The following is a 12,508-nucleotide window of genomic DNA, read 5'->3' on the forward strand; positions in this document are numbered from 1 at the left end:
AACCACAAGTAATAGGGTCGCAGCTGCCAACATGATTGCGACGTCAACATACGCGCATTCTTACATTTCTTGTTGTGTCAGAACACGCAACTTACCAATATTTACAGTGGAAACTGCCTGAATGATTCTTGAGAAGCGGCATCTATTTTATGGAACTCCGAGTAACGTGTTGGTTCACGTGAGACTGCGAAAACACAAGTTCACAATTATCACCACAAGTTTCACCATTCCGGTACTTACAGCGTAAGAATCCCTTGGGAAAACTAATAAAATATTTACGGTGTGAAACCTCAAATATCATGTTTTTAGGTCAGTCTCCTGCAGGGCTGTGGAGTCGGCACTAAAATCTCTGACTCCGACTCCTTCATGAAAGCTCAATATGTATTATTAATACTAAACCTACTAAAATGGTAAATGGCACCTTAAGAGATTTCATCACCACCAGCCTACTTTTTAGACTTATAACCTATATTTAAACATACGGGGTCCGCAGTGGCCGCGCGGTCTGAGGCGTGGGCCTTGTGCCGCGCGGTCGCTGGGACCGTGGGTTCGAATCCTACTCAAGCCATGGATGTCTGTGTTGTGCTGTCCTGTGTACAAGTAGAGGCCTTGCGACAGGCTGATCCCTCGTCCAACGAGTCCTACCAACTGTCCATAGATCAAGCCAACGAAAAGTTGGGATCCGCAGTGCTCAGGAACTTGAAGAACGGGTCATTCCCAGTATCCCAGTATTTAAATATATGTCTAATGGTTATAGCAGAAATCTGTTGATTTGTGGACAGTTTGTATTCTTAAGGTACCGGAGCAAAAAGTTACAAGGTATCCCACAGGATGTGGCTCAGCACGTCGTTGAATCTCCCCGATAGCGAAAGTGTTCTTAAGATTTTATATCGAGTTCGAAGTAGGAGTCGGTACATTTTTACCAACTCCAACTCCACCTAAAATTGCTTCTGACTCCGACTCCGCAGCCCTCGTCTCCTGGCTACTCACCGTGGTGAAAGTCGCGGTGTCCGTGTGCCTGACAATGCGACTGGTCGTGCCTGTTGTACTGACAGTAGAACTCCTCGCTACAAGCGCCTGTAGCTTCTGTAGTTGACTCAGCAGGGACGCATTATTCTCCTCCAAGCTCTCGATCTTTTTCTTGTAATCCGTGTTTTCACCCGTCAACACCTCGACTTTCCTTTCCAGCGCGTCCATGTACTCTTTCTTCTTCCTTCTGCTCTCTTGAGCTGAAATCTTTAATAAAACAAAGATTTTGGGATCGTCACCGATTTTAGTGATGAGGAAACTGCGTGAGACGCATTACACGTTAAATCAGTTGTTGAATTACGCCGATAGTACAGAAACATCAAAACGCTTCAGAAACCTAAATTTTTACAATGAAATACATCAACTATATTTATTTATGGGTGCATAAATCTCAAAAATTGAAAACCCTCACTCCTTGAGATGTGGCGGTTTGCGAGGTAAATCTGAAATTCAAGGGTTAGTGTAGCGTGCGATGAGATGTACATTATTCCTTACTTTATTCTTTATTTTTCTCCTGATTTTCTTTAAAGATTTTTCTTCAGATTTCGTGAGAGGCAATCTCGTAGGAATGGGGTAACCTTCAGCGAGTAGTGTTCTTTTTTCTTCTTCAGTCAGCAACAGCATTCCTGTTGATCCTTTCTGTAACATCAAACACAAAATTTTAAACAGGAAACCTCGAGGAAAAAGACCACCGAAGACGTAGGTGCAGATCGGAGGACAAAGCTGACAAATCAGATACAGCGGAATCAGGATAATATTGTAATGAACATTTCAAGGTCATAAAAGGCAGGGAATTCTGTGACCATCTCAGACACTGCAAGGTCCACGAATAGGACTACACTTCAACCGCTACAAGCTGCTTGTAATGGTCACCCAAATGCCAAGTTCTTTTCCCATATCTGTATAATTTCTGCTGGCTAGTAAAACTTTGGGTGTCCGCAGTGGCCGCGCGGTCTGAGGCGTGGGGTCTTGTGCCGCTTGGTCACTGGGACCGTGGGTTCGAATCCCACTCAAGCCATGGATGTCTTTTCTGTGTCGTGCTGTCCTGTAAATAGGTAGAGGCCTTGCGACGAGCCGATCCCTCGTCCAAGGAGTCCCACCGAATGCCCATAGATGAATCTAACGAAAAGTTGGGACCCGCAGTGCTCAGGAACTTGAAGAACGGGTCGTTCCCAGTTAAATTTCATCAAACTCATCAACCACAATTAACCTTTTACTTACTGGTTGATTGCTAATGAGTGGTGTCTGTATTGGCTGCCTGCTAGACGCCGATGGTGTTGAATTGTTGGAGGGTACAAACAGCCTTGTTGTGCCATTTTGCTGATGTTGTTGTCGCACGTGTCTGCTCGGTGAAGAAGGATTATGGTCTGGAGAAAGGTTCCCTTCACTGTCACTTGTTGTTGATGACGGTGGCGTCGGAGGCAGAGAGAAACCTGTACATGTCAAAACAACATAACATTTCTCTTTTGAAATCAGGAATGCACTAGCTCTAAACAAAACTTAAATTTATAAAAATAAATTCAGAAAACTAAATATGTTTTTATGACACTAAATTGGAAACTGCGGGTCCTGAAATAAAGATATGAAGGACTGTATGGACAGGGTAACAGTTCTGGTGCGCCATCTGTCTTAGTATCTCTGTATTTTTCAACAATTTTTTGTGTTCTTGCATGAACAGAATAGGATAGAATCTTACCTGCGGTTCCATTTGGTTCCAACTTGATGTTTAGCTTTGGTATGACGACTCTGTTCTGTTGAGCAAACAGGTTGCCCCGTGTCGTAAGCAAAATTGTTGATTGCTTTAATAAACTCTGCTGACTTCCGGTCTGAAACAGAAAGATTGTGCGTTATGAGCGGAATCTGTGACCTCGGGGTAAATCGTAATCAGGTGCTGTAATATTCCCTGCCGTTCACATACGACTAAATTAAAATAATGAATTATTATTCCAACGAGAAGCACGGAGAACATTTATACATAACCTCAAAAAATTATTATGTTTAAAGGAAGAGATCTTATAATATAAAAACTGCTTTGAAGTATAGGTCATGAGAAATGCAATGATGATAATATAAAATGAGATATATTTAAGGAGTCTGTGCAACTATAAACACGTATTAGTAGATAAACGCCAAAATAAAATTACATGCAGTAGCAGATACGATACGTATGAAGTGATCGATCATAAACATATCGAAGAAGAACTAGGAACAACATAAATAAACAATAAAATGGCTAGAATATTTGAAAATAAGGCGTAAGAACGCCAAAGCTGAATTCTGCAAGACACCTGGAACACGTGACAAATAAAGTTGGAAGGGACACTTATTCTGTGACGGCGATAATGATAAAAAGCCCAGATTTGAGTAAACTTTACAGATGACAACTCTTCCTGCATGTTTCACACTTCATTTTTTTTTTAAAAAAAGTGGTAAAACTCCAGACTTGTATTCGAGAGGCACGTACTTTTAATATCAGCCAAGATACTGGGGCTCTGCGTAGAACAAATGAAATAAGTACAATACGCCAGTCACAATGTAAGACCAAAATCCATTTTTTTTTCCTGTAATTAATAATGAATGGATCTCGAATGTCTCTCTGACCTTGGGCTGATCCATTGTGACATCCGTTTGCATTAGAGACGGTGGTGACGAAGGGGACATCGGACATGAATCTGGAGATCCAGGTTCACTCATCGGCTCCTCCTTTACTATAACTGGAGAATCGGATTCTCTGGAATGTCTGGTCGCGGTGCTGAGCGGAATGCATGGAAAGCACTCATTATCCATATCTGGAACACAAAAGAGTTATTCTAATATTTTTTACCTCGGTTCAGGTCATTAATTATGTTAAGTAGATGTATAAGTGAAGATGACAATGCTCTGGGATGTTATAGAAGTTTCCACTGTTTCAGAAGCTCATGCCGCCTCCATCGTCAGTGTTTTTAAAAATCGGTAAACTTCTTCCAGACTATGATAGAGTGTGAAAAAGGCCTATGAAAGCTCCTCTGATAATTTATTGTAGATTTATCAATTATGGATCGTGGAGGATTATAAAACTGATAAAGATTTTACTCTCAATGCATAAACAATAACGTCACATGTTCCTTCAAATAAATTATATTCTGTGCACGTTACATGTAAATGACTCCACGAAGCACAGCCCCTCTCGAGAAGCTAACAGCTGATCAAGAAATTCCTCGCCTTTAACGAAACTTGAAAGTTCATTACTGAGATCCCATCCCACCTTAATGACCCATTTAAATATTATCCTCCCATCTATGTCTAGGTCTTCCAAGTGGTCTCTTCCCTTCAGGTTTTATTTTGGTTTATTTCTGTGAAATTTTCATGTGTCTCGTGGTGAAGCGTGAATTATGAAGCTCTCTCTCTTTAGCTAGTTCAGAACATTATTCTCAGCGCCCCGTTCTCAAACACCTTCGGCTTTTGTTCTTCCCGTGGGGTCTGAGACCAATTTTTCACAATCATACAAAACAACAGCACGTAAAATTAGAGTCTTGTATATTTTATTTAAACCGCCACGGTGGTCTAGTGGTCAGAACGCTGGCCTTGTAATCCTGGGGTCCCGGGTTCAATTCCCGGCGGTGCCCGAATTTATAACTTGTGTTGGGCAAGGCCGTGGTCTAGGCAACACGGAGTTTTCCTCCGTGGCATCCCAACAATTACTCCATTCACACACAGAAGAAGGCAATGGCAAACCACTTCTGGATCATCTGCCAAGAACGTATATGAACAGGTCCCAGTCCGAGAAAAGGATGGAAGGATCCTGTTCATATGGACCTGTCGTCAGACAGAACACTAAATAAATATTTTATTTATGTGTTTTTTTTTAAAAATAAGGCGGGAAGACGAGATTCTGAACACTCGAAATTTCGTTATGCCTACAAAGTTGTGTACGGCATAGAAATTCTTATTCATGCCGTCATAATGTCCAGTGGTGAAAGTGGGTTTACTTATACAGCGAAGGGCAAATACTGGTATATCTAAAACTGATAAGCTAAATATTAGGTTATGAGGGGTGGGGGGACTAGCTGATAACGCTGTAAATGGTGTTACTTAATCTGACATGACGTGTAACGCTAAGCAACAAAGAACCAGGGCAATTCGAATGTCCTGACAGTCAATCACAACTGCCATGTGTAGGAATAATAATTTGTGTGAAGGTTATCAATTGAACAGCAGGCACTAATGGCTGGCCTCTCGGGCCACTAAGCCTGATATATATATTTTGAAAGCCCAGCATGAATCAACTAGACTTGAAACATGTACTCCAATCAGGCCGTTGGACTGGCCCATACAGTCGTCTTTCAGGATCGAATTTTTAAGTCCTTGTCCAACTGGGTGGTGCCCAGAGTTCTAAAATTTGTTTTCGAAGTGCACGGTACTCCATTCAAGCCAAATTACACGTTCTTCCTAAGTGTATATTGCAATTTTTCTATTCTCGTTCGTCTGTCATGCACGCAAATCACAAATTATCTTCGTATTACGAAATTTTTTTCACCAAATCAAGAAATTATAAAGGTAAAAGCTGTATATATTAACGGCATATATCCCTGTTGACAAAACTGAACCCCGAAAAAAGCCCCAGACACACATACAAATTTAAATGTTTCTCTGGGACAGATATCTTTTCCGTTTAATATATTTTGAATAAATTTAATATTTGAACAGGAAAGTAACATCTCACACACGATCTCACACACTTGTAACAATACCTTCAATTTCAGCTGAGGAAAGCAGCTTGGGATTACACAGAGCTCGAACTCAAAAATCATTAATCTAACGCCTTATCGGTGTCGAAACTTCAAATTCTCGCAACCCTCATCATTAATGTAGAAACTCTTTTCACGCGCCAGAACTTCGTGTCCCCCCCCCCCCCCCAACTTTCGGCGAATAAATTCTCTCATTAAAGTTGTGCACCATTATAGATTTTATAGATCATCAACCAAACCTGAGTATTAGTGACCTAAATGCAAATTATAAACCCCAGACGATAAGGTATAAAGTCTCTGAAGCACGAATTTCATCTGAATAATATTTAAGCATTCAGTCCGTACCGCGAAGAAAACACAACACTTTACCATTACAGAGATCAACTGAATAACGCTATTTAGGGGAATGATCGCTGCTTAATCTGAGAATCATACTAAACTCCATTCTGTGGATAATATGCAGAGTTAATTAATGTTAAAGTAGGTGACTTAACTACCACTGAGCAGGGAAAAATAACACGTAGGAGACCAAGGCGAAGTTGGAATATCATTTTTGTGTTGAGATAGGGGGGGGGGGGGGCAAACATTTTGAAAAATGGTACTTTTAGAAAATGCCCACAAATTTAACAATAAAAATGGACTTAAAATTTACTGGGAAAAAAAAGGAGAATCAAGAATCTAAACATTATGACGTATCCCTCTTTTACTCGTAGGACCTCATTCAGAGGATCACACACACCTCATGACTCCCACTCGATTCCAATCCCCCCTCCTCGCAAAAGCAAAAGAATTGTAAGCTAAGGACCCGGTCAAAATCGTGACCAGTCGAGACAAGTGATATTCCAAACTATAACACCCACCTCACCGGTCCAATTTCTCTGCTACACACACAGATACAAAAAAAAAAGTTATTTCTCGCCACTGATACGCGAGTCGGGAGGCTTGAGTTCGGTGAAAGATTTCTACGGCGACTTTAAAATGGGTCGCAGAACAGTATTTAGCCACTATATCGGCTGCACCAAGTACGTCTAATATAAACCACAATTAGGACAAAATCATAATCAGCCTTCCACGTCTCAGTGCCAGTAGTCTGATACGGTCACATGACAACGCCTCCAGGGCCACCCTGAAGACTTAGAGACGGAGAATTTAGAATGGATTCTCGAAGAACTATTTTTCCCCTCTCTACTCTGGAATGTTATACGAATTCCGTGATTGATTGTGTATTTAATGACGTCATTACATTTAAATTTATTGTATTTTCCAAAATAGACCTACTCTTCGTAACATAAACATTAACTGTGGCAATAAATCTAATTGGAAAGTGATAAAACTTCAAATGTTTTGCAAGGAAAACATATCAACATTGCCACTTAAGAAGAAGTTAAGATGCCACCCACACATCACTGTTCTTTCCTCACTCATTTTTAGAAATCGGCATTGTATAATATTAAAACAACCATAAGAAGAAACACCCTCGTAAAACGACGTGTACAGTCCGCTATAAGAAACAGCACTAGATATGTTATGTTCATAAAGAACTATTTTATCGTGTATAAAATTCGGGGATCCCCCTGAGGATTCCCCAAAACGTCAAGCCGGATAGTCTGTATGTGGTTATATCAGTGCAATGTTGGCAAATGCCTGGATCAGACGGAAACCTACACGAAGCAAACGAAACGTTCTGGTTTCTTGGGAGATCTTGATTTACGGCACTGGGGGGGGGGGGGGGGGGGGGGGGGTTAAAATTGCAGAATATTGAAAACATAAGAAGTTGCGCAAACTGGGATCCGATCTTTCGAATGATAACGCCCAGCACGTGGATGCTAAAGGGCTGGCGGCTGGTGACCTAACCTAACCTATTAATACTACAAAACTGTGCTCGTGTGCAAATGCATGACAGCAAATTTCACTGCACGCATGACAAGCAAATTCCCTCCACTCACATGTGCACACTTGAGGCGCGTAAGTAAAGAATTTCGACGGTAAATCGCGATTCATTTTAAATTTAAGTTGTCCACGACACAAGAACGTCATGCTGCTTACTTTTGATAAGTCCCTTCGTCAGCAGAATTAGATTTGAACGATGGTCCACCCAGCCTCCTATCCAATGGGTACCGGGATCCCTTCCCCCCGGGGGTAAAGCCGGCCGGGGCGTGATGCTAACCACTCACCGCATCTAGTGCCGAGGTTAAGAATGTGTAGGAGCTATACCTCCTCTCCACCCAAGCGCCTAAATGGCGTGTAGAGGGATAGCTTCATTTTTTTTACAATATAACAATACCGACGTTTCGCTATATCGCCGCGTTTGCAACTGTTCATAAATGCACAGAACGTTCTCTACGACGCAGACAAGAACATTTTTTTGTCTTCCGTGACGTAAATATTAAAATACACAAAACTGTAGGCCTAATTTTAACTGTTGTTTTGTATGGATGCGAAATTTGGTCTCTTACTTTAATGGAGGAACACAGGCTGAGCGCGTTTCAGACCAGAGTTCAAAGGAGAAGGGGGCTTTTGTAGAATATGAGGTGGACAATTTATTGGCCGGCTGAGCGACTATCAGCTTCTGATGAAGGCCGCTCCTGCTACCACCTATTCTGACTTACAGTACACTTTCGGAGCTGTACAGCGAAACTTTCTCTCCTGGCCACCGCTATCAAACGCATTAAATCTTCTGAGTTATTATTCTCTGAGTGACTCACCAAGTTTTAATCCCTCACAGAACAAGAGAAAACATTTTAGTTCTTTGCGCTGTTTTATACATCGGACGGAAAGATGGTAGCTTCTAAAGCGTTGATAATCCCACCGCCCATCCACAAACCTACGAGATATGCCTTCGTAGTTCCTTGTTGCACGAATCACTTAAATTTCAACGAGGCTTTTTAAGTGCGAACAAAGTTCTTAGATAAGAATTTGTGCTGGAAACTGCGTTAACGCAATGACGAACATGACAGAGGGCTCTGCGGTTTCCTTGAGAACACTTCTTGAACTTTCTATCGTGATCAGAAAATATAAAAAAATTCTTTCAGCACGTGGGCGTTTATGAACTTTAGAACTTTCTGATTCTTTCGCCTCCACTGACGTAATTGTCTCTCAATGTTTCTCACGACTTCGGAGGTGTGTGATAAGAAGACAATGTCAAATGCGTGAACGAACATATGGGCGTTGAAAGTCCGCGTACGTGATTCGCGGTGTGTTTAAAATTTCATAGCAACAACCACGTTATTAGCGCGTGGTGTAGACTTAAAGCATAATGAGAAGGTAATGTTTTGTCATCTTAGAACCTAATAACTAACTAACTAACTCGATGGCTTACCGAACCCGAAGGTTCATAACCGAATTAACCAAAGCCCTCCTCCGGACCCTGTCCTGGGCCAACAAAATCCAGTCTCCTTCAACTCCTATCTCCCATAGATCCCGCCTGAGATTATCCTCCCATCTACGTCTAGGTCTCCCCAGAGGTCTCTTCCTCTCAGGCTTCCCAAATAGTGGACCCAACCAACCAGATGGCTTACAGAACCAGAAGGTTCATCACCGAATTAACCAAAGCCCTCCACCGGACCCTGTCCTGGGCCAACAAAATCCAGTATCCTTCAACTCCTATCTCCTTAGATCCCGCCTGAGATTATCCTCCCATCTACGTCTAGGTCTCCCCAGAGGTCTCTTCCCCTCAGGCTTCCCAACCAATACCCGGTGCACACCTCTTGTCCCATCCATGCGCGCTACATGCCCAGCCCATCTCATTCTTCTCGACTAAACATCTTAGAACCTGCAATAAATTATTAGCCGCGTAAAATTAAACGCGTAGAGCGAACTTATTTTCTGTTGTAACCCTACAAGATATACCAATACAGATCGCAGACCCAACGCGAAACAGATGTCTGCTACTTTAACATTTCACTGGAAGGTCGTCTTTAAGACTTTTATGTGTGGTCCTATAATATTTATCTTACTGTATTCTTACTATCATCTGCTGACAAGACCTGTACCAGGTGGATATGATGAGACAGTTGGATGACATATGTCGTCCAGTGACGGAGACTAGCTCTATCTAACGGACCCAACTGAGTAGGTACCTCTCGCCTGAAGAAGGAATCAGAGACAGTCTCCGAAACGTCGTGGTTTCTTCTTTTTTAAACAAGGGCGATGGAATAAGTCCAAACAATGAACAATTTTAAGCGTAGTTCCTTCTTGTTCGTTGCACTAACTCCATGGAGCACAGTCCTTCCTGATGAGCTGACAGTTGCTAAGCTGGAAGCTGTATCTAGTGGGCCCAACTGTTTTGGAAACCTGAAGATGGAGACAGAGTCCCATCTCCGAAACGTCGTTTTACGTTTTATATTTTATATTTTACTAGACGATGGATAATATCCAAGGAAATTTTTATTCAATTGACTCTTCACCATCGTTAAAAAGTTTTAGATTTGATTCTCCGAAACGTCGTTTTACGTTTTATATTTTATATTTTACTAGACGATGGATAATATCCAAGGAAATTTTTATTCAAATGGAAAATACACACCTTGCATTTTATAAAACCCTAAGACTTATTACCGTGTTCATAAAAACCTTCCATCTAGTAACTATCTTCACCTAGGAGATCTAATCCACTTCATCAATCCCTATGTTTAAGATTAATTTTAATATTATCCTGTCTGCCAAGTCAGCTTATTTTTGAATGCACTGCAAAGGGGGGGGGGGGGTCTTTAGATTGTTGTGAGCCTATTCTGTTTCGCTGTTAGTGGCTATCTCAATTCAAATATTCTCACGGTTGCCATGACAACAAGAGCAATTGAATATGTGAAGTCAAACAACGGAACAAAGTTAAAACAGGTTAGTTCAAGAGCTTATCAGGTTATACGGGCACTTACGGTAAGAAAACAATATGTCGCCCTCCTTTCTTACTTGAATAAGGAAAGTAGGTTAACAGTATTAGCGAAACTGATGGTATAATTTGTTTTTATACGTTTACTAACACCTCAGCGTAATTTCTTCGCAAATATCGCTTTACTTTTATGGTGCCATATATTCCGGACTTCTGACGCCAGACTCAACGGAATAGGCCTATGTAGGTCTGCATAAGTAATCTTGGAAAGTATTCGCGTAGAAACACCGAGAATATGATTAACAATTTAAAGCTAGCTTCATTTAATAATCAGCAACTGTGTACTTTGCCCATCGAGTGTATTTATGAGTTTAGTTAAATTTTCCTCTGTAAACAGCGATTATTTCCTTAAACAGCGTTAACCAGTTGATCTTTGTAATGGTGAAGTGTGGTGTTTTCTTCGCGGTACGGACTGAATTCCTAAATATTATGTACGCAGTGCGTGTCTCATTATAAACAGCGATTATTTCCTTAAACAGCGTTAACCAGTTGATCTTTGTAATGGTGAAGTGTGGTGTTTTCTTCGCGGTACGGGCTGAATTCTTAAATATTATGTACGCAGTGCGTGTCTCATTATAAACAGCGATTATTTCCTTAAACAGCGTTAACCAGTTGATCTCTGTAATGGTGAAGAGTTGTGTTTTCTTCGCGGTACGAACTGAAATCTTAAATATTATGTACGCAGTGCGTGTCTCATTATAAACAGCGATTATTTCCTTAAACAGCGTTAACCAGTTGATCTTTGTAATGGTGAAGTGTGGTGTTTTCTTCGCGGTACGGGCTGAATTCTTAAATATTATGTACGCAGTGCGTGTCTCATTATAAACAGCGATTATTTCCTTAAACAGCGTTAACCAATTGATCTTTGTAATGGTGAAGTGTCGTGTTTTCTTCGCGGTACGGGCTGAATTCATAAATATGAATTAGAGAGCTTCGGCTTTGAAGGGTTAACAACTCGAGGTAGGTTGAACGGATTTTCATGAAATTCGACGTCTGCGAGTTTTTCCAAAACTTCGTTGATACACTCAAACTCTGATAAAGATCACACTGCAATAACGGACACTGTGCATGGAGACCTACGCGCATTTCTGAACATGGAAGTGACTGGTTACGGAATATCCAGGCTGCCCTGCGTACAATGGTTAAGACCAAAGGCCAAACTGTGGTGATCGCTGCAGAAATTTTACGCTAAGCGTACGTTTCTCGGGGCTTATTTCGAAACGTAGCACCAATTTCACTCGCATTTACACGAACCTGCAGCGAGCGAACGCAAACGAAAACCTTAACCAGTAATGAAATAATTTTCTGAGCGTACGAAACACACTTGACATTTCAGAATTAAAAATAAAAGATAAGCTATTTATTGTAAAAACTCTCGGAGTCTAAATGAGGAATGAAAGCCATTAACGGTAAGAGTTACGACTCTTGAAAAAAAGTTAACGACAACATTAGGTTACCGGAATATGAACCCATGATGTTGCCTGCAGCACGTGTCATTTATAACCAGTACTTTGGTTGCTATAGCTGGTCTCTTTTAGGTAGAACTCCGTCATGTGCACTGTGGAATAAGGGGATGTTGGAATATACTGGACCACTATCTCACGCCATATTTATTGTACTCGCCACATGAAGTAAGAAACTAATTACTTTCACTGTAATGACCTTGTGAGTGGAGGCTTCTGCGCATCCAGACTCAGAGGTAAAGCTAAAACAGACAGCCTATAGCAATGCTCATAATAACTGAAGCAACATGTGGGCTGTTCAAGATGGAACGTTACTCCACATAAATTCTGAAGATTCACAGATGCCTTAGAGACAAACAAAGAGAGAATTAAAAAAACCCGATGAAAGGCAAGATTTCTCC

The 12,508-nt window shown here is 41.2% G+C and overlaps 1 protein-coding gene and 1 long non-coding RNA gene across 4 annotated transcripts in view; one reads left to right on the forward strand and one right to left on the reverse strand.

Moving 5' to 3' along the window:
• Window positions 1-12,508, reverse strand: part of LOC110833781 (cyclic AMP response element-binding protein A) — a 101,304-nt gene that overhangs the window by 5,819 nt on the left and 82,977 nt on the right. For both annotated transcript variants that reach the window (XM_022072270.2, XM_087346247.1), the window contains exons 3-8: window positions 3,631-3,818; window positions 2,726-2,855; window positions 2,251-2,462; window positions 1,525-1,668; window positions 991-1,236; window positions 96-184 (exon numbers count right to left, since the gene is read on the reverse strand). In XM_022072270.2, the coding sequence (XP_021927962.1) occupies window positions 143-184; window positions 991-1,236; window positions 1,525-1,668; window positions 2,251-2,462; window positions 2,726-2,855; window positions 3,631-3,818 (962 nt within the window). In that variant the 3' untranslated portion in view covers window positions 96-142. The remainder of the gene's footprint in view (window positions 1-95; window positions 185-990; window positions 1,237-1,524; window positions 1,669-2,250; window positions 2,463-2,725; window positions 2,856-3,630; window positions 3,819-12,508) is intronic.
• The window catches only part of LOC147875249 (uncharacterized), a 73,571-nt gene that overhangs the window by 499 nt on the left and 60,564 nt on the right, over window positions 1-12,508 (forward strand). The window lies entirely within an intron of this gene.

Source organism: Zootermopsis nevadensis, unplaced genomic scaffold (assembly GCF_977971745.1).
Source record: "Zootermopsis nevadensis isolate Lab colony 2312 unplaced genomic scaffold, Znev_1.0 Znev_ptg000001l, whole genome shotgun sequence".
In the NCBI taxonomy this organism is placed as follows: Eukaryota; Metazoa; Arthropoda; class Insecta; order Blattodea; family Termopsidae; genus Zootermopsis; species Zootermopsis nevadensis.